This window comes from Castor canadensis, chromosome X, assembly GCF_047511655.1.
Source record: "Castor canadensis chromosome X, mCasCan1.hap1v2, whole genome shotgun sequence".
Taxonomy (NCBI): Eukaryota; Metazoa; Chordata; class Mammalia; order Rodentia; family Castoridae; genus Castor; species Castor canadensis.
The window spans coordinates 22314395-22336520 of record NC_133405.1 but is presented as its reverse complement, the minus strand read 5'-3'; the positions used below and the strand labels follow the sequence as shown (position 1 = coordinate 22336520).

Below are 22126 nucleotides of genomic sequence, written 5' to 3'. Positions count from 1 at the left end.
GAGAGCTGAGGCCAGGACAGCTGGGGCCGAGCACACCTATAATCTAGCTAAGCAGGAGACAGAAGTAGGATTGTGGTCTAAGGTTGGCTTTGCGCCAAAAAAGCACAAGACTCTATCTGAAATATAAGCAAAAGCAAAAAGGGCTGGGGGCATAGTTCAAGAAGTAGAGTGGTTGCTTAACACACTCAAGGCCCTGAGTTCAAACTCCAGTATCACCAAAAAAAAAAAAAAGACAGCTCAGCAAGTAGTGAGGCATAAGAAGCCTCTTCGTCTTCAGAATCCTAACACTCTCCTTTCTGACTCAGAGACACAAGGCGAGCAGAATACTGGTGGAGGGGGTCCAAAACATCCCTCACCCACCAAAAGTCAGCCAGGGATACAGCTGGGGGAAAGCCTTTGGCTTCCTTGGGAAGCACCCAGCAAACACCAGTGAAAGTCAATTAATACTAGGCAAACTGCCTAGACCAAAATAAAACCACAGATGCTCTGAAAATTATACTCCCAATGGAACCATAGTCAAAAAAGTATGCCAGGATCTACATGTTAACCCTAAGCGGGGAGACACCTCAGGCAGGACTGAGAACTCCTTGCTAAAATAAAAAAATCTAAGTAGGAGCTGGAGCCTCTAAATATAATGTGTACTATTTCTTGGATCCAATCAAAAATCACTTATCTTAACCACAAGCAAGCAAACCATAACTGAAATGAGAAAAGATAATCAAGTGATGTCAGCACCAAGAAGAGTTGAAGGTTGGAACTCTGGCAAAGGGCTTTCAAACAGTAATCAATAAATTATTCCAACAATAAAATAGAAAAAACTCACTTCCAGGATGAGAACATGAGGAAACAACTATACTTATGAAAAATATAAAATACAATCACCATTTAATGTGTCTGGAATTTGTCCCTCATGCACACAGCAAAGGAGGACAGATTTATTCAAGATAATCTACTAAACTCTGGTAAGAAGAGGAAGAGCCCACAGCCCATATGCCACAATCTGCTCCCTCCTCCTCCTCTTCACCCCGAGGAGTCAATACAGGTGTGGACAAGAAGAAGAGGTTCCCACAAACCCCAGCTCCAAGTCAATCACTGTGGTATCTCCCCAGGAGAGCAAGGGCACCAGAATTTGTCATTCATCTCAATTCTTTGTTTCAGAGGCTAAAGTCCAGGTAAGTGTAGCCAAGAAATCAAGTATTCCTTTCCTCAACAATGTCACCAGTCATGGGGCGTAGACTCTACCCCAGGCTATAGAAGAGCATGAACAGAGTCCCTAATCACTCTCATTCAAGCTCGCTATTACTGAAGAGGCTATACGTCAGAGAGGTAAGCTGAGAAGACTACAGGATCCTGACTCTGTGAGTGCCCTGCTTTACAAAGGGGTGTAACTCAGATAGAAGCCACTGTCTCCCAGAGCAATGACACAGAGGTTGCAAAATGGGAGAAAGCTAAGCCATAAAAATCAAAAACTCCAACGTTCCCCCCAAAGGAACTAACTTTTTATGTAATAGCATAAGGGAAAGTTCAAGCCTAAAGTCACTCTCAAAAAATAGAAATGTTGGAGGTAAGCATTTAAGGTGCATAAGGGGAGCAAGCTAAAATGCAAGCAAATTAGCTTACCAGAAACAACCAGCAAATGAGAGACCATGTGGAGTCAGAACAAATATCAATGACTGGTCTTATAAAGTACCCCTGCAAAGGAGCCCAAACTTTATTGGATCAGACTAGGGAGAATATTGCCTAAGCTAATAAGAGAAATAAGCCAGCAATTAGTGGAACTGAACAGTTCCGTGGGGTATCAATGAAGGGAGATATCATACCAGAACCATCAGAGAAATAGATAATCAATGGGTGCCCTACCACTGTCATCCCAGGGTGACTGTGCACATGGCCACCACTGAGCCCTCTGACATCAGAGGCTTCACACTGGAAAGAAACAGGTTTTAGTAAACTGATCCAGCCAAGTCATAGAATAAATAAACGAAAAGCAACAAATACACACTCCGTGAAGGTGCAGAGGAGTCAGTACCCAGTTTCTATAATATATCACCTAAAATGCCCAGTTTTCAAAAACAGAAAAGTGTGACCTATAACGGGGGAAAAGCAGGCAATGGGAACTACCTGTGAGAGGGCCCAGATGTCAGACTTAACAAAGAATTCAAAGCGGCAATTATAAATATTTTTGAGACTAAAGGAAATCTTGGTTAAAGAAGTAAAGGAAGGTATAAGAAAAATGTCTCATAAAATAAACAATAGCAGTAAAGAGACACATAAAAATGAAAACTCTGAAGTTGAAAAGAACAATGACTAAAATGAAATTTTTACTACGAGTCTTCAGCAGAGAACTTGAACTTGATTATATTTCAATAGGCGTTATGCAACCTGAAAAATGCAAACAGAGAAAAATGTGAAAAATGAACAGAACTTTAGAGAAATGTGGAACACCAAAAAGCACACCAACATGTACATGATAGCAAAGAACCAAAAATGTCAATAACTTTTTTAAATCTGAAGAAAAACATTAATCTATACAACCATGTAACTCAATGGACTCCAAGTAGGATAACCAAAAAAGAGATCCTCACAAAGACATACTAAAAGTGTTCAAAGAAAAAGAGAAGGCTGGATGCAAAAGCTCATGTCTGTAATACCAGCTACTCAAGAGGCAGAGATCAAGAGGATCAGGGTTTGAGGTCAGCCTAGTCAAAAAGTTATCAAGATCCCATCTTAATCAATAATCCCAGTGTGGTGCATGCCTGAGACCTCAGCTTTGGAGACCATAGTGGTCTGAGATCAGGCCAGAGCAAAGAAAACAAAAGAAATGTTGCACATTACACTGCAAATTGAGTGCTGGGAAAGAATTAATGAAAGAATTAATTAAATCAGTCAATTGGTTTCTTTTTAAATGATCAATGAAATTTAACCTAGATCAAGATTTGTTGAGAATAAGTCTGAAAAAAAAGTCTCAATTATAAAATCAGGAATGAAAAGGGAGTATTAATAATAAATTAGATTGTAAGGTTATACTATAAACAGCAGTATGCCAAACTGGATAATTTAGACAGCATACACAAGTCACTAGAAAGACACAAATTACTGAAATTATCTCAAGAAATAGAAAATCTGAACTGAGCTATAAAAAGTAAAGTGATTGAATAATTTGAAAAGGTCTCAGGCCCAGCCAGGTGCTGGTGGCTCACTCCTGTAATCCCAGCTATTCGGGAGGCTGAGATTGGGAGGATCACATTTTGAGGCCAGCCCAGGCAAACAGTTTGTGAGACTCCCATCTCCAAAATAACCACAGCAAAATGGGTGGAGGTATGGCTCAAGCAGTACAAAGCCTACTTGGCAAACAGAAAGCCCGGAGTTCAAACCCCAGTCCCACCAAAAATAAATAAATAAGCAAATAAATAAGTAATAACCCCCAGATCCAAATAGCTTCTCTAGTGATTTCTGCCCAAACAGATAATAACCAAGCTTTCACAAACTCATCCCAAAAGAGAAAAGAACAGACCATTTCTCAACTAATTCTATACAAAACCAAAGACAAGAAAGCTACCAACAATTATCCCTCGTTAATAAATAGACATCCTTAAAAAAAAAACACTAACAAACTGAGTCCAGCAACATATAAAAAGCATTTCTACATCATGGCCAAGTGGTATTTAACACCAGAATGAAAGGGTGATTTAAAACTTGAGGGTTAATTTACAATATGCACAAAAACAAACTCAAAATTGATCACATACCTTAATGTAAAAGCTAAAACTACAAAAATATTTTTCCAACTTAAATCATCTTTTAATTCCTCTTAAGAATCTTGTTTCATTCTCAGAGCTTATATTTTGTCACATTATTCCAAAGTGTTTCCAGCTTTGTATTGTTATAAAAGGTATTTTCATATTTTCAATTTCCAGGTTATGTCACTGAGATATAGAAATATTCTGCATATTGACCTGATCAATTACTGGCCTATTGCTGTTGGAATAAATTGTCACAAACTTAGGGACTTTAAACAATGCAAATTTATTACTTCATACCTCTGGAAGTCTTAAGCCTGAAATGGGTCTCATTTGGTTAAAATCAAGTGGTCAGCAGGGACATGTACCTTCCGGATGTCCTAACATGGAATACTGTTTCTTACATTTTCCGAATACTGTCTCCACCTACGTTGTGGCTTCTGCCACCATTCCTCCATCTTCAAATCCAGCACCATCAGGCCAAGTCTTTTCTCATGCTGCATCTTTCAGATGTTTTCTTGTTACTCTGCCTTCCAGTTTTACACACCATTGGGCAGGCCTATTCAGCTAATCTTACACAATCTCCCTCCGGTAAGGCCAGCTATTAGCAGAATTAATTGCATGTGTAACCTTCATGCCGAACCTCTGTGATATAAGCTGGTACAACCAAATGTTCTGAGTATCAGGACATAGACATATTTTTTTGAGACAGGGTCTTGCTAAGTAGCCCAGGCTGACCCTGAACTCATAGTCCTCCTGTCTCAGCCTCATGAGTGCTTGGTTTATAGCCACGTGCCACCTACCCAGCGGACATAAGACATCTTTGAATAGTGATTGTTTTGTGCCTACCATTTTGGAATGGGGAACATATGATTCCCAGAGTTATTTTATTGTATCATTTTTAATTGACATGGATCATTCCCCATCAATCGTTTACTTTTTACATTTTAATGTTCCTTAACACCTAAAAGACACAAGAAGACGTTTTCATAATCTTGGGTTAGGCGAAGCCTTTAAAAGACATGGATTATTCCCCATTAATCATTTGTTGCAAGGGACTTGTATCTAGAAAATATAAAGAACACAACTCAATGCCAAAAAAAAAAGCACAATTAAAATTAAAAATGGCAAATAACCCAAATAGATATTTGTCCAGAGAAGATGTCCCAACGAGCAATAAGCATTTGGAAAGACTTCAACAAAGAGAGCCATCAGGAAAATGCAAATCGAGACCACAATGAGCTCCTACTGCTTACTCCTGTGACAGCTATCATCAAACGATCCCACAACATGGAGAAGCCCTGACGGCATCGCACTAAATGAAAGAAACAAGGCCAGAAATGGCCATCCAATAAAGGGCAGCATGTTTATGAACTATCCAGAGTTGACAAATCCATAGAGATCAAACACAGTTCAGAGGTTGCCAGGGACTAGGAGAGGGGACTGGGAGGTGAGTGAGTGCTAAATGTGTATGCGATTTACTCTGAGTATTAAAATGCTCTGTTACTAGGTAGTGGTAATGGTGCACAAAACTGAAAAGATCACTAAGGATAAATTTTAAGTTAGGTGTATTTTACTGCGGTGAAAAGAAAGACAGGTAATAATAAGTATTAAGAAGAGCATTAAATGATGAAACTGATTTAGAAATCAGTCCAGCAGTTTTTCAATTCTACTCCTACATACCTACTCAAGACCATTGAAAACACATGTTCATACAAAAACTCAGACACAAATGTTCATAGTGCCATTATTCATAATGTCAAAAATTGGATACAACCCAAATATTCACCAGCTGATGAACAGATAAATGAAATATGGTGCATCCATTTAATGGACTATTATTTAGCCACAAAAAGTAATGAAGTACTAATATATGTTACAATACGGATAAACCTCAAAAACATTATGGTAAGAAAAATTAACCAGAGATAATAGGCCAATAGTCTCCATTCCATATATATGAAAATTCCAGAATGGGCAAATCCAGAGATAGGCAGTAAGCATATTAGTGGTTGCCAGAACCTGGCTGGAGGTGGGGGGAGGGGAGGAATGGGCAGCGACTGCTGATGAATATGGGTTTCTTTCTGGGGCAATGAAAATGTTTCAGAATTCGATAAAGGTGATGTTTGCACAACTTTGTGATTTTTTTTGTATTCAACTTTGTGACTTTCTGTATTTAAAACTATTGTACTGCACACTTTAAATAGATATCATGGTGTGTGAAATGTATCTACATAAAAAAACAACCTTAAATGTATCATAGCCCTAAGTGTAAAAGTTAAAACTATAAAAACCTTTAGAAAAAAAACATAAGGCAAAACCTCAAAATCTAGGATTGAGCAAAGAAGTTGAGCCTTATCAAATTTTCTCTATCAAATACCATGTGACAATGAAAAGATGGGCTAGCAACAGAGAAAGACTATTTGGAAACAACAGAACTGAAAAAGAACTAATACCAAACAAATATAAAAACACTCAAAACTCAACAGAGTAAAAAGAGCCCACATAATCCAATGATAACATAGGCTATCTCACCACATAGGACAGACAGATGGCTAGCAAGCATGTGGAAGGATGTTGAACACCATTAGCAATTAAGAGAACAAATTAAAACCACAACGAGCTATTACTACACACTTTATCAGAATGGCTGGAATTTAAAAAGTGACAACAGGAAGTGCTGGCAAAGATGGGGAGAAAACAGATCACTCATCCATTGCTGCTGGAAATGGGAAACAGTATATAGCCACCCTGGAAAACAGTTTGGCAGTTTAAAACTAAATGTGTAATTACCAAACGACCCAGCAAATGCATTCATGAGCGTTTAGGCTAGAGAAATGAACACTTGTCATTCTCCAAAAGCCAGTACACAAATGTTCACAGCAGCTTTATTCATGCTGGAATCACATACCCTTCGTTCTGCCCCGACACCCCTACCCATGCAGGGGGAAATTCTGGAAGCAAAAAGTATGGTTTCAATGTCCTCCTCACAGAATTCATGGCATCCAGGTCTCTATGTTCCTCAGTAATAATTTTTTAAAAACCATCTGGAATAAATAGAAGTCTCATTCAAGACTGCATGTATGCAAATTCTGGCACTTTTAATGGATGCTGTCCTTAAGTGTATAACCCAAAAAGCATGAGAACCATGGATTAGGAAAGCAAGACTTTTTCTTTTATTCCCCCAATTGGTATTAAGTCACCCAACATTGTCAAACGCACATCACTTGCTTAATTATTCTGCGTGTGCATGTGTACATCTTTATAACTTCATAAACATATAAATGAGATGGAAATGCAGATCTAATGTACACCCATATGGTGATAAACAGAAAAGCTGCCAGAAGACTGTAAAATGCTACACTAATGTGAAAATGAGCTCCCTTTGCGTTCCTTTCTTTTTTCTGCTTTGCTTCCAAGTCACAAAGAACAAAGTGAGGGTGGTAAATGCTAAGCATGGATCTTTATCAAAAAGGAGAAATATGCACAGACCATTTTCTTCAATAATGCGATTTAAAAAAACTTGCTTCAGCCTCATATTCTCCCATTAGTCTACTTGTCTTTCATTAATTTTATAGTGTTTATATATAAAATCATTTCTATACGTCCATTAAATTTTTGTTGAAGTAGGTTTTCATAAATAGCTGACTGTGTATCAAGTACTGCAATACATTTCACCACTGCCTTACAGTTGGAAGTGGCCTACTATTGCATTCTTAGAACATATTACACCACTTTCAGCAAAACAAATCACAAAATAAGTATTTTTGCCTCTAGAGTATCTGGTAAATAGGCTCAAACAGTTTATCAACCTTCAAGATACTTGGCTGGTTCTTCTGCCTAAGTGGTAATCAGCCCAAGGTTACACTGGCCTCTGGTTGCACTGGGCATCTCTTGGCCATTATTCCATGCCTTCGACCTAATTTCTTGGCCACCCTTACCAATAACGTCTGCAGAGTTCGTAGGCCCTCGCTAATTTGCATGCTCTCTCTATGCAGAGAACTTTTTTATTTTTAATTGTTTTAATGAAAATTCTTTTTTTCTCTCCCCCTTTTTTATTAGCATATATTAATCATACAGAGGGATTTCATTGTGCATATATTGTGCTTCGAATAAATTCACCGCCTCTTTTACTTTATCTCCCCTGCCCCCTTTTTAAACAATTTTAATGGGTTTCGTTATTCTATTTGCATGCATGCGTATGAAGTACTTCGATTATATTCACCCCTTGCATCTCTCTTTAACAGCCCTTTTCTAAAGCTGCCTTTTCCAAGAGAAGGAAAGGTCACTCCTATGGGGACTTGCTACCCTCACTAGGTTATTTCAGTAGCAAAATCCATTCTTGTTATCTTCGTGGTGAACCCCTGGGATAGGAATAGGCTCCAGAATTCATTTTTTCTGCTACCTCTCGCTTGGTTTTGAGACAAAGTATCTTTATTTCACTCTCTCCTCTGTGCCCAGATTACATGAGCCACCCTGGCTAAACTCATTTACACTACTGCCCCAGGGCTGTGCCTCCACAGACCAAATGCAGCAAAACACTACAGTCACAGAAACAGGTTATATTGGTCACACTAATGTAACTGACATTGCTGATGAAACAACCTGAAACTTTCCAGAAGCATGATGCTTTGGCCTCTTACAAATCTTGCATAGTGTGCACACCATATTCTCAGTCCATGTGGGGTAGAATTAAAATCAATTAAAGTCCTCATTTCCTTTACCTAAAAAAATCGTTCCTCTGACATAGCTTTCTTTTTCTGTTTTTGATTTTGCTTTTGCCTATTCTTTGAGATGGGGGTCTTGCTTTGTTGCTCAGGCTGGCAGTAAAGTCCTGGGCTCAAGCAGTTCATCTCAGCTTCCCAAGTGCTGGGTGTAAAGGCATGTCACCACGCCAGATTCCTTCTTTTTATTTCCCATATGCTATAGTTTAAATTATGTTTTAAAGGCTCAGATGTCAGCTTTTGGAAAATAATGATTAGATCCCAAGGGCTGTGACCTAACCAACGGATTGATTCATCCCTCGATGGATTTATAACATGAGGGCTTTACTGGGCGGTGGTGGAAAACCAGGAGGTGGCCCTACTTGGAGGAAGTAGGTCACTGGGAGTATGCCTTTGAAAGATATTCTGGTCCCAGGCCCCTTCCTTCTTCCCTCTCTCTCTCTTTCTCGCTCTCTCTCTCCCTCTGGCCACCACGAGGTGAGCAACTTTGCTCCACCATGATCCACAAATAACAGAGCCGGCTGCCCAGGACTGAAACCTCTGAAATGATGAGGTAACATTAATTCTTTCTCCCTTAAGTTGTTTTTCTTGGCTATTTGCCACAATGATGGAAAGCTAACACACCCTAAACCATTGTTCTTCAGGGTAAGTCATTCTTGAAAACTTTTTAAGTAAGTTAGACATCCAAACCTTTATTTAAGAAGGGGAGATAAGGTGCAGAGTTCACTTTTATGAAACTTTTTAGATGTGTTTTAGACATCAGTTAACATGTTGGATCCCAGTATCTCCAGATTGTCACTTCAGGTCTCCATTCTGCTTAGCTCATATAGATATAGCCACAAAAAAGATAAAGGTTTTGGAGATTTTTCTGAGAATTTACTAGACACTAAAAGATTCTAGACAGAGCAGGTGTCCCAATTTGTTTTAAGTGCCAGCTCTAGTGCTGTCTGGCTGTGGAGATTTGGGCAGGTTGTATATCTTGTCAAATTCTTTTCTTTCTGATCTTTAAATGGATTTTTTTAAACATTTACCTCTTAGGATTGTTCTGAGTGTTAAATGCAAAACTACATGTTATGCTCCTTGCTCAGGGTCTGACTCAGGATTACCCCAAAACAGTAACAGATCTTCACTGACAATCAGACAAAACTACCTGTATCAAAACATCACTTTATAGTACTTCTCTTCGCTTAAGACTTGGAATTTCTCACCTTTGCTTGTAAATTAAGAAACTCAGTGAAGGACTGGTAATAATTCCAAATATGTTATACCATTAATTCTCCTTCACGTGCTCTCAGGTACAACCCAACCTCTTGTCCTGCCTGGCTGGTGACAACATCCAACGGTTAAGTACTACATATGGTTGTCTAAGATCATTTGGTCATCCAAGTTTTTCAAGACTAACTTTAGGGCTTAATATATGGCCTGTTTGCAAAGCCTTTCACATGTGCTTGAGAAGAATGCTTATTTTTCCCATTTGATGCAAATCTATGTGGACTGTATGTATATGTATGTGCACATACATATATATGCAATATATTAAGATCGTGAACTGTGTTGTTCAAATCTTCTGTATTCTTGTCCCATTTTCTTTCACTCCCCCTATCAATTTCTGAAAGAAGTCAGTAGATTTTATAATTTCTCCTTATAGCTCTGTCAACTTTAGCTTTATGTATTTCCAAACTATGGTGTTATGTATATACATGTTTAAAATTGTTATCTGAAGAATTGAACTTTTAAATATTATTCAGAATAATGGTTCTGCCTTAAGGTCCATTTATATCAATGTAGCTACATTAGTTTCCTTCTGCCTTCTGTTTACATAATATATCTATTGCAGCCATTTCTGTGTTCTTAGGAGTAATGTTTAGCTTTTATACACAATATCCAGCCAGATTTTGCATTTTCATTCATTGTGATAATCTGTGTCTTTTAACCAGTTAGTTCAGTCAATTATTATTTATTGTAATCACTGGGGAGTTGGCTATCATTGTGACCTTTTAAAGTATCTCTGAGTTGCTTGGCTATAACTTGGTCACCGAAGTCAATTTCTAAAAACTCCTTGCATTCATTCCCCTGTAAGAAGTTAGCCAAAGTCCACCCAAGAATCTTCAAGAGAGAATGAGAGCTAATACTCTACTGAAGATTTCTCCTTATTAGCACAGGTAGGGGAAAAAGTCAATTAATTCAAGGAATGGTACGCACAAGTCTAATCCATTTGGTGTAAAGCAATGCACTGCACATTTCAATTATTCTGGATTCCTACAGAAAAGTGGATGGAAGTGATTCATTAGGACTAAGCTCGACACAAGAAACAGACCAATTCTCTCAAGCTCACTAGTGCATCTCTGCTAGTAAAATGCAAAAAGCAATCAAGCTGAATAAGAAGTCTTCTTAGCAGACATTTACATCAGGGAAGAATGCAATTCTTGACAATTCAGAGTAAATGAAGTACAAATTATTCTCTTATACTATAACCCAGCATTGAAGTTTAAATTGTGACTGAAAAAAGAACCTATGGTTTAATCAGAAAAATGTATTTATTGGTAATTCCCATGAGCTCATATTTGATACATTTATATCATAGGATAACAAGTTCAAGAGTATTGCTAAGTTATAAATATGAAATTTATGCAGAATTTGCATGTTTTGAATTTTATTTTGAATCTGCATGTATGCTTATATTTGAATATTTATAATATTCCAGAAAAAGCACAGTGGAATGTGCAAGACAGATTTATTTAGTGTAATGCTCTGAAATGTGTCAAAGTCATCAACACTGTTCTTTGCGGCAAAATGGCAGAAATAACAAATAGGATGCAATAAGACCCACTGAGTAATCTTCAAAGTCCAATACCTAGTAGACCAAGAAAGCTCTTTTGTCCATAAATATTTCACTAAAGTTTAGACAAATATTTCTCTAAGCTTACTATGGCATTGTTTTACATGACATACTCCATTAAGTGGGTTCTTCATTATCCTTTAATGGAAAGGGAAACCTTCCTACCCATGCCTTTCTTTCTAAACTCTATGACTAAATATCTCATTTTATGTGTCATGGAATGTCAATATTAGCTTTTCAACTGTGGAGGACATTCTTTACACTGTCAAAATAACTTGGACACAGTGTGTAGTCTCAGTGAAGTTCCAACAGTAACACTGCATGTCTCACTCTATACATATGGAATACTCCCACAGATAGAAGTGCTCTCATCTACTTCATTTACGGTTAACTAAGAGTAATGGCCAAGCAATGGACTCCTCTTCTCTCCCAAATGAGAGTGACGGGCACACTATCCACCCCAAGACTTTATTCTTCCAGCCAGGCTATCAGCCTTGGAAAGAGACCTATTAAGGCTCCAAATCCAGGCTATCTTAGCTTCCTCTGGCCAAGTAAAGCAAGCCTTATATTTCCAATTGTGGACCACTAGTAACTTCCTATTCCATTTAATTTTTAAGTGAAGAAGAAACAATAGCAATACACTCAGATATCTCTATACCATAGAATTCCATGGATTCTCTATACCATAGATACCATGGGAATACGATAACAATCAGTTGTGAGAAAAACCAGCAGCCAGTGTCTGACTTACCACCTCTGACTTTCAGCATGAGGGCTAATTGGGTTGAGGCTACTTCCTCTTTAAGGGCTATCAGAACATCAAGAGGCTAATAAAACAAGCCATACCCTTTAGGAATCAAAACTACAAATAAGTCTAATTCGTCATGGCCATAATAAAACATTATTTTCAAAATCGTTAGTGTTGACTTTTATTACAAAACTAATGCATATGTATAGAGGAAACTCCATACCTTCCAAAAATCAGAATAAAAAAATGAATCACTACTGTAGCCATTAAAATCCTGATATTTCTTCTTCCTGTGTTTGTCTTTCATGCTTAGGTTTGGGAGAAGTGGAAAGATTTTCTATTTCTCTTTCTCTTCCCCTTCTTCTTTCCTTCTTTAACATAGTTCTAGTCATAGCAGCCCCGTAATTTTCTGGTTCTTGCTTAGCTAATTTAGATCACTAGCAATTTTCCTTACTCTGTAAAAGGGCATTCAAATGGTTTTGTAATAATCCTTCCAGTGGATGTACTGAGATTTCCTGAACCACTCTCTTCTATGTGGACGTTCACGTTTCTGATTTGTTGTCCTGTGACTCAACTTACCTGCTACTGTGTTCTCATAGCACCTGCTGCCCGCCCACCATGGCACGTCTTATAATTTTAGGTAATTAATAACTTGTCTTGTGTATATCTTTCCTGATCTACAGAAACAACAACCATGTCTGTGGGGTTCTTCACAATGCCCATAGCATATGAGTGTAGTGATGTAAACCCTCAATGAATATTTGTTGAGTAAATAAATGAGTGAGTCAATGAATAAATAAATGAATAAATGAAAAACATGTATAAGATTAGATATTTCAATAAAATCTCAGGAAAGCAGAAAGGCATCAGCAAGAGGGAGGATCATAATCAAAGTTCATTATATACATTTATGAAAATGACATAATGAAACCCATTATTTTGTACAATTAATATATGCAAATAAACAATGAAAAATGAACAAAAATTTTAAAATTCAAAAAAATCCCAGGAAAAAAATTATTGGTCAAAAATAAATATTTTAATGTTCTATGTTTATATTATTTAATTTATTTCCAAAAAGGTTACTCAAACTTACATTCCCATCAACAATTCTTATGAATTATGGCACTAACTCTTCCCTTGTCAGTACTGGCTACTAACTTATTTTGTTTGATGGGGATATAGATTGGGTTTTGTATTTTTTAATCAGGGTTAATTGGAGAGTCCAAAAACAGGTGTTCTAAGTTTAAATGTTTAAATTTGCATTTCTTTAGTACCAGTAAGACTGAACAGTTTTTCCATAGTTGAGGACCTCATGTCATAAATTTTGTGGACATGCCCTTTGTATCGCTAATCAATTCGTAAGACTTCTTTGTGCAGGAAAGATTTCAGCCTTTTGTCTGTTGTAATTGTTGTGCATATTTTCACCAATCTGACATATGCCTTTTCATTCTGGCTTTTTTTCTTTGACAGATGAACATTTCTCATTTTTATGTAATCATAACTGTCTATCTCTTCTTTTATTCAAACATCCTCTTTCTTGGCTAGGAGTCCCATATGTGAATTGCAACTATCATTTAAATAATAATGCCAATTGTGAATTCAGATTAACTGGATTCACAGATTCCCACATATATATCTAAGTCATAACAGCCTCCAGAGCCCCAGTTCCTAACTTCTTAAAAGCCATGTCCACCAGGATTCTAGACAGTAAGGGCCTAGCCTGGCTTTCAAGCATCTTCCAGCCCCAGTTTGACCCTCTCAACCTCCCTGCTTTAGTCAATGGTACCACCTCCACTCCAGAGTAGAAATTAGGGAGGTATCTTAACCTGACTCCAGCCTGTATTTACTTTCATGATTTTATACTCTTTCCATACAAGAGCTTTTCATACTCCATGGGGTTCAAGCTCCTCATTGCTTTCCTAGACTCTCCACGTGGAATCTCACCCTACGTACCCTCTTAACCATTACTTCCCTAAGCAGATATGGCTAGGTGAGGCTGCTGGACTGCACACAGCCATACCTATCCACAATGCCTCCTCTCTTCTCCACAAAACCAGCCTAGTCCCAGGAGTCTTTTCAAATGGACCTCTCCTTTCTCTGGCCTGTCCCCCATACTTTAGAAAGCACCTTGTTTAAATCTGCCATTTTACAGTGAGGGCAAGGGAGGGGAAGGGACTTCCCCAAATCACAGAGTACCTCCTCCAGCACCTGTCTACACTACACAGTTCTACACTTCACATGTTAACCTTTATGGACTTGAGGCGGAAGATGGTGATTTCGGCCTGGGCTTTCTTGACTTTGTCTTGACTCTAGTCTCCTGCTACTGTTATCACCTCACTGGAGGCATAATAGCAATGCCACCCGGTTTGTTGATTAGACCTAAACTACAACAAAACAGATAGATTTTTCCTTGTTTTTAATATATTCTGGTAAGTGTTTGACATTTTAAAGACATTATTGATTTTGAGATTGTTTTCAAACAAAATCCATCTTCTTTATTAAATTTCTAAACTACCAAATTGTTCTGTTCTACTGTAAGCTCTATAAGAGCAAGGATGGCGTGTACCCCCTGGAATATAATGGACGGCTTCATAAAATTTTGATTAATGAATGACAGGGAGAAGGGATTACTATTCTTTTAATGTCATTTCACACTATCTCAGTTGATGACTGATACCCATAGAAGACAAGCTTTAGTATTTCAATTGCCACATAACAGCAGCAATCTAAAATTAAGAGAAACCAGTTTTGAGTAGCCTTTTGCACAATTTGAAAACCTGCAGCCTTCTCAAGGCTCTACCATGTTTTCCATCTATGAAGGACGCTAACTCATACTGCTGGCATTCTACAGATACTGCTGTAGCAGATCTCTCTCTCTCTTTCTCTCTCTCTCTCTCTCTCTCTCTCTCTCTCACATACACACACACACACATTATCTCCCTTCTTCCTTCTCGCTCTCCCTTCCTCCCTCTTTCTCCTCCCTCCTTCTCTCCCTTCCTCTCTCTCTACTCCCTCTCCCCCCTCCTCTTCCCCCTCCCTCTCTGTCTTTCCCTTCCCCCCTCCACCTTTCACACACACACACACATACACACACACACACACATGAAATAGGTGGGATGCTGTTATGGTTTGAATACAAAATGTTACCCATAAGCTCGTGTGTTCAATGCTTGGTCCCAGCTGGTGGCACTACTTTAGGAGGTGTAGAAACTTCAGGAAGTGGGGTCTAGCTGGAAGAAGTAGGTCACTGGGGCATTCCTTTGAACATTATACTTGGTCCCATGTCCTCTTCCCTCTCTCTCTGCTTCCTGTCCACCATGAGGTGAAGAACCCTTATCCTGTCATGATGTTCTGCCCAAGTGCAATGAGGCCAAGTAACCATGGACTGAACCAACTGAAACCATGAGCCAAAATAAACCTTTCCTCCTTTAAGTTGTTTGTGTCAGGTATTTGATAACAGCTCTCATCAAAGAAGGCACCCTCAACAAAGTGGCCTGAGAACCCAACAGCACACAGCCTGATGGTCCTCAAAGCCAGCACTGATGTACAGAGCAGTCCATTCATTCATTGGATCGTCCTGTACCACAAGCCTATTGTGTCATCTTGTCTCAGTGCAAAACCAAGAAAGAAGGAGTGCAAGTGTAGGAGTGCAAGCCTTGATTGGGGTAGTTCCAGCTCTTTCAGACCTTTTTTTTAAAAATGGAAAGAGCGCTTTTTACCACATGTTTAATGAATGAACGACCCCAAGGAGAAAGTATTTTTCTCTAGCTAAACAAAAACGTTTTAATCCTTTCCTGTCAGTGATACCCTACTGGATTTTTGATAACATTGGTTACAATCCTGTAAAAAAAAAAAAAAAAAAAAAAACCTAGAGATGCTAAATTCTAGGATGCAATGTATATCAGATTCTTTGACTTCTATGGCCATAGGCCCTGACCCCACTCACATTCCCTGGGTGCCAGCCAGCACCATACCAAGTGAAGAAGAATGAAGCCAGTGCAATTTCCTTCCCAGTTCTGAATTCCTCCCACAGACTGTGAAACACTGGAGTTGGCTACAAACAGGGAATTTGGCCTGAGAAAAGCCTGCCAAATTTGGGAATTTTAACAGCTGGTGCACAACAATGTTTTGATACATTTTTTAAATGGTCTTAGAAATTCTAAAATGAGCAGGACTCTTTCCGACCTCAGGCAACATATTGGCAAACTGACAGATGAAATGCAACTTCTAATTTTTAAAGAAATGTTATTTTAATAAACAACTTAAACCTTTTTGCCAGTCAAGCTCTTTCTCTCTACCTCCCTCCTTCCCTTCCCTCCCTCCATCCATCTCTCTCCTCTCCTTTCCTCTCATTTCTTCATCTCCCCTCCCCTCCCCTCTCTTCCCCTCCCCTCTCCTCTCCTCTCCTAGCAATGTGATCACAGTCCTCTCTACTCAACAGTTATATATCACCCAAGCACTTGATCATCCACAGAGGCAAGGAAACATCTCAAATGTAGTGATGGGAGGATTCAGGGTCTTGGTTAACAGCCACAGTAGCCTCTCATGCTCTCCCTAATGTCGGGGAATGGTTGTGGGTCAGGATATGGTCCCTGATGCTGTGCAGAGTTCCTACTGATGTTCTCCAACCAGGCCCCCAGCCTCCTCCTATCCCGCTCAACTTTGCAGGGTTTTCCAAAATGTCAATGAGAGGCCCCTCTGTGATCTAAGTCACAAGATTCACTCCTGGTGCCTTGGGGATGTAGAAATCTGTTCTCCCAATGGGTGTGGCAACCCTGGCCAATCACGAATCTAAATCCCGAAGTGTAAAATTACTGATAACAATGATGATGTTGGTGACAACTATATCAGCTAACATTTATGGGGTGTCACTCTATAGTAATTACTAATAGGGAATACCTCATTGTGGGTTTGTGAAAGGTGCAGTCAGCAGCGCAAGGGGTATGGAGTCAGACAGAACTCAGATTTCTGCTGTGCCAATAGAGAGCTCTATGACCTTGGGGAAGTCCTTCAGTCTCTTTGGGCTTCATTCTCTTCTGATAAATGGGGATGCCTTCTTCCAAAAGACAGTGCAAGTTTACAGAGAAATACAAGATAGCAAAATGAAAGCTTATCATGAACTAAGATACACTCTCCACACAGACTCTGGTCCAAGGTCATACAGCTGGTTCACAACTGGCCTGGAACAAAGTCCCAGGTGTCTGAACAACCAAGCCAGACAGACAGAGCTGCTTTGCCCCCGTTCAGCAGAGCAGAGCCTGCCAGCTGGCACGGAGCTGCTCGACCTGGGAACTCTGGGAGATGGACTCTCTCATGTCCTGAGAAGAGCATCTCACCCTCACAAATCACTGCCTTTGCCGCTACATTTTCGCTCCCATGCACACAAATGCAATCACATGCACACTCTCCATCTCACATACGAATGCACGCCTTAGCTCTTTCTGACATCAAAATGCACAGACGTCATCCTGCAAGCAGGGATCCGTCAACATCTTAAGAAACTCTGGATGCCTCAAGCCATCACTATTCCAGAAGATGAATATTTCTGGAAGTGGGCAGGAAAAATAGAAAAGATGCCCTTGAGAGAGCGGTGTGTTTCTCTAGGAAATCGTATTTCATTTTTGCAAAAAATGTAAAAATCTAGTAACTCTGACTTTTTCAAAAGAGGTTCTTATTTGATTACACTAGATGGCCACTGTGGTATCACCCCTTCAGTGCCCAAGAAAATCCTATTTTATTACAAATAATTTTATTTCAAATTGGGGCAATCCAAGAGGCTTTTAAGAGTCCTGGTTATCTTACAGAGAATGTTTAAAGGGATCTGCCAGAAGACAATAGCCACCAAACAGATAACTCAAACTGCGTTAATAATGTGTGTTTATAGACAATCACAACCTGACCTAATGTTGAAAAGGATTGGGAAAGAAAGGCGCATGTGCCCTGTGACACTCCAGAAAAGTCTGTGGGTTTTGTGACAACCAAGGCCTGTTTTCACTTTTCTGCCACAGCTGTGGCTATGGAATTCTATTTTTTTCCCTAAAGATCGTTTTTAAAACCACCACCCCTCAGAGTACACCTACAAACTCTTTCAGCATGATAGATTACTTTCAAGATTGCCAAATTGTCTGAGAGTTCTTAAAAACCAGAATCTTGTTGTGACAATGACTTACACAATTCTTGCCATGGATTGAAGCGGCCACCTTCCTGGGGCCAAGGTTCTTTTGGAATGGAAAAACAAATCTGTTAGTTTAGAAAGGAAATGAAAGTTCAACAGATTCTGTCAGAATTCTGGCATTTGAGAAAGGCCACTGTAAACTGAGGGAAGGGAAATGTAGGTGAGGCAGTAAGAGGTGATGTTCCCGCTAAATCTTAATAGTGACCAGAAAGTCGGTGGGCTCCATTTGCTTCAGCTACACAGAAGAAACCACAGGGACAGTTCAGCCTCCAGCAAAACACCAACTTGGTCCATCAGGAGTATAGTGTTGCCCCTGAGGGAGGGGAGAGCAAGAGGTCTAGAAAGGCAGGCAGTCACTGAAGAAGCGGTCCTTGAGGACCCCTGCAGTCCCCCAGATGGGGAGGAGGGAGGCACCTGCACACCCTTGCCTGCCCAGAGACCCCAGTTCTGAGTTTCCCGGTGAATAAATGCACCTTATGTACCCCTACCCTCTCTGCCCCAACCAATTTGTTTTAGGGAGACTGGTGACACAGTAGCCCTAGCTGGAGCAACTTCGGCCCAATGCAGCCCACCTTGTCCATGACCTCCAGCAACCAGACATTGCAGCTAGAGGGAAGAAAATGCCCTGCTTCTGGCGACAGCCTATTCATAAATCAGCTTTTCTCGCATCAGTCCCAGACTCCCAGAAACTGGGCTGGCAGCGCCCGGTGCTCAGGCTCCGGCATTTTCGTACATCCAGAGAGGCTGCTTGTGCCTGAACCCCACATGGAGTCAGGGGCAGCGAGCGTCCCAGCCTACCCCTGGGCCCGCAGGGTGTCCACTGCACTCTTAAAGCACCTGGGGTGCTCTGCGTGCAGCCAATAGTGAGGGGCATAGACTGAGAGCTAGGAGCTCTCCCGGGGTGTCTGCAAACAGCAGCCTAGGGACACCCATTCTACCAAGGAGCGCGGGGGAAGGGGGCGGGGAGGCGATAAATGTCGGACGGGAAGAAAGAAACAGAAAGGTGAGTGAGAGAGGGAAGAAAAGCCGGAGCAGAAAGAAGGAAGGAAGGAGCAACCAGGGCAGACAAGATCTGGAACACAAAAGGGAGCGAACCTTGTCGTTAGAGAAAGCTAGGAAAAAAGGGGAAGGGAATGTGGGCGCGGGAAGGAGGAAGAGAGCAAGGAAAGGAGGCTTCGGAACCAGGGTGCAGAGGGGAGGAGAGGAGAAAGAGGAGGGGCCCAGAGACTGCAAGCGGAGAGCAGTTCTTCAGGCCTCTCCGGTGGTAAACTGAGTGCTGTGCTTAGTCCTGGCTGAAGCCAGAGGAGCGATCATTCCTGGCCACAAGGTCGCTTCCTCCGCTCGCACTCCCAACCGTCAGTCTGGCCAACCTTCAGGCAGACAGACTGGCCGCCCCGGGCCTGAGCAGGAAGGCTGCCTGAGGCCACGCCAGCACCGCCAAGGTGGGCGCCGGGGTGCCTGGACGCAAAGGCCGGGGCACCAAGGCGCGCGCCTTCCCGCCCTCGACCCCCCCAGGCCCTGGTCCGTCCCTGGAATTTGGAGGTACGCTCGGCTGCAGGCGAACACTCACCTGGACGGTCTCAGCCTGGCGTCGCGCTTGCCGTCCACCACAGCTGGCACGCAGCTGGTGAGCTCGGTCCAGTCGGCGTGCAGCCCGCAGCTCCAGCCCGTGGAGAACCTGGAGAAGAGCCAGGTCTCGCGCTTACCCGGCCGGTGGCAAGTGCATTTCTTCTGACCCACGCGGCACTCGCACGGCTGCTCCAGCTGGATGTTACGCACCAGGTGACGGCCAAAAGTGGTGCCCCCGGTCTTCTGGATGTGCAGGAACACGATCAGGTCATCGCCCTTGATATCGAAGTGTACCTTGCGCAGGAGGTCGCCGCGGCTGAAATTGTAGCGGGGCACGAACCTGGAGGAACTTTCATCCTCCGAGTGGTACGGGTCCGGTACTGGGGAGCTGAACGCCTGCAGGCGGAGGAGCTGGCATTCTGTGCCGGGGCACACGTATTGGAGGACGATCACGGCAAATAGGAAGAGCATCACCAAAGCCAGCAGCAGCTTGTTGGATTTCTCATCCATGTTCCCGACGCTGGGGGAAACCCAAGCTCGTTACGTCAATCCCGCAGCTCAGCCCGCGCTCTCCATGCGCCCGCACCGCCCCCTCCCCCTGGCGCCGCCGTTGCGCCTCTTTCCCCCTCCCGTCCGCACCGAGTACTCCACCGCGGCGGTGGCGGTGGTGGCGGCAGTGGTGGCGGCGCCCTTCCCCGCTTCCTTCCTTCCCGGCAGGCTCAGCGCTGTGGCTTCTGCCGCACACCGCCGCCCCCCCTCACCCTGACTCCTTCCCGCTGGCCGCTGGCCCCCTCCCCCGCCAAAGCTCGCCTGAACCCCTTCGCGGGCTTTCGTTCCAGCAGAACCCCTCCGGTTCCCATCGCTCGATTCCCCAACTCACGCCCCTTGTCCGGATCCCCGCGCGTCTCAACTCTTCTCGGTGGCTCCCATCCCCATCCCGCTTTGCCCACTGGACTCTCCCTGTAGCTTCTGACCCCGGCCCCCTTGGCGCGCACGCGGCTGTCGGCCCGATTCGCGGGCTCCCTCTCCACGAGTCCCGAAGCCCAGCTCCCGCGCCCTCCCGGTTGCCCACCCGAGGGCCACCTCGAGTGAGCCTGGAGCCGGGGTTTAGGAGTCCCCTCCCCCAGGAAAAGGAGCCCACCGGCAGCCCGACTTGCAAGCCGAGACGCTGCGCTGCCCTTGCCCGCGGAACAGCGGGGATGGAGCCGCAGCGTGGTCAGTTGCGCGCTTTGCGGGTCCGGAGCCCCCAAGACCGGTCACCACTGGCTAGCTGGAACTTTGAGCCCTTCCCTCCCCTCGCGGCTGCCTTTCCTCCCCGCAAGGCCCCTGCGCGCCCTGGCCCGAGAGAGCGAGCCCCGCTTTCGCGTAAAACGTACCTGGCAAGGGGGCCGAAAATCTTGGAAAAGATCGCACTGAACACGTGCTTCAGCGAGTGGCCCAGGGCGGCCAGGCCCCGAGTGAGCAGGGCCCGGCAGAGGGAGCCCAGGTCCCAGCGTCGCCTGAGGTCGTGCATCCGCCTGCGGCGGCCTCGGGGCAGCAGCGCGAAGAGCGGGGCGCGCACGGCTCCCGCCAGGGAGGAAGACGCCTTTGGGGGCTCGTCCAGGAGCGGCCGGGAGTTGAATCCGTGAGACACACCCCTAGGAGGTCCCGCGCGGACTGAGGCGGCGACCGACCCGGGCCGGCTCACTGCCAATTCGGGCTCTACTCTGGAATGCCGGCGGGGACAGGTGGTGCGGGCGGGCGCTCCTTGCTCCGGTTGCAGCGGCGGCCCCAGCTCCCGGGCTGCACGCGCAGGCAGTGCCATTCCCCCCTTCAGGCAACTCAGGGTACTAAGGGTCTGGAGCGAGCTCGAATTTATATAATAACGCCTCACGCCCAAGAGCCCAAGCCACTTCACAGGCAAAAGACCTGGGATTTCTCTCCTGTCTTGGAGAACGGAAGTCACTCCAGAGAGCGCATCACTCCACTTTGGCTCGTAATTTCAACCTCCCCTAAAATAGCAAAAGCGCGAATTGGACCTCCCCCCCCCCTTGCCAATTTCCATTCTGCAACGGAAGCGGGGGCATTTTCTGAAAAGGTAAGTCAGCATGAAAGGAAAGCATGACCAAAAAACATTAGAGAGAAGGAGTCGGAGTGTTTTCAAAGCAAAGACTCGCTCGTATTCTTGTCTTCTTACGGAAATCCCTACACCAAGCCCCGCGCCTGCAGAAACGCTTCACTCACTAGGGTTTGTTGAATGCTTGGGTACATAACTAGACATTACAGCAAGAGTGAAGCCATGTTATCCAAGGTGATGTGACACATGAGGAAACTGAGGCCCAGAGAGGA

The 22126-nt window shown here is 42.9% G+C and overlaps 1 protein-coding gene across 3 annotated transcripts in view; it reads right to left on the bottom strand.

Annotated features, from left to right (window-relative positions):
• The window catches only part of Hs6st2 (heparan sulfate 6-O-sulfotransferase 2), a 265825-nt gene extending 244185 nt beyond the window's left edge, over positions 1-21640 (bottom strand). For all 3 annotated transcript variants that reach the window (XM_074062649.1, XM_074062650.1, XM_074062651.1), the window contains exons 1-2: positions 21175-21640; positions 19800-20318 (exon numbers count right to left, since the gene is read on the bottom strand). In XM_074062649.1, coding sequence (XP_073918750.1) covers positions 19800-20318; positions 21175-21602 — 947 coding nt within the window. In that variant the 5' untranslated portion in view covers positions 21603-21640. The remainder of the gene's footprint in view (positions 1-19799; positions 20319-21174) is intronic.
• Between the last annotated feature and the right edge of the window lie 486 nt (positions 21641-22126).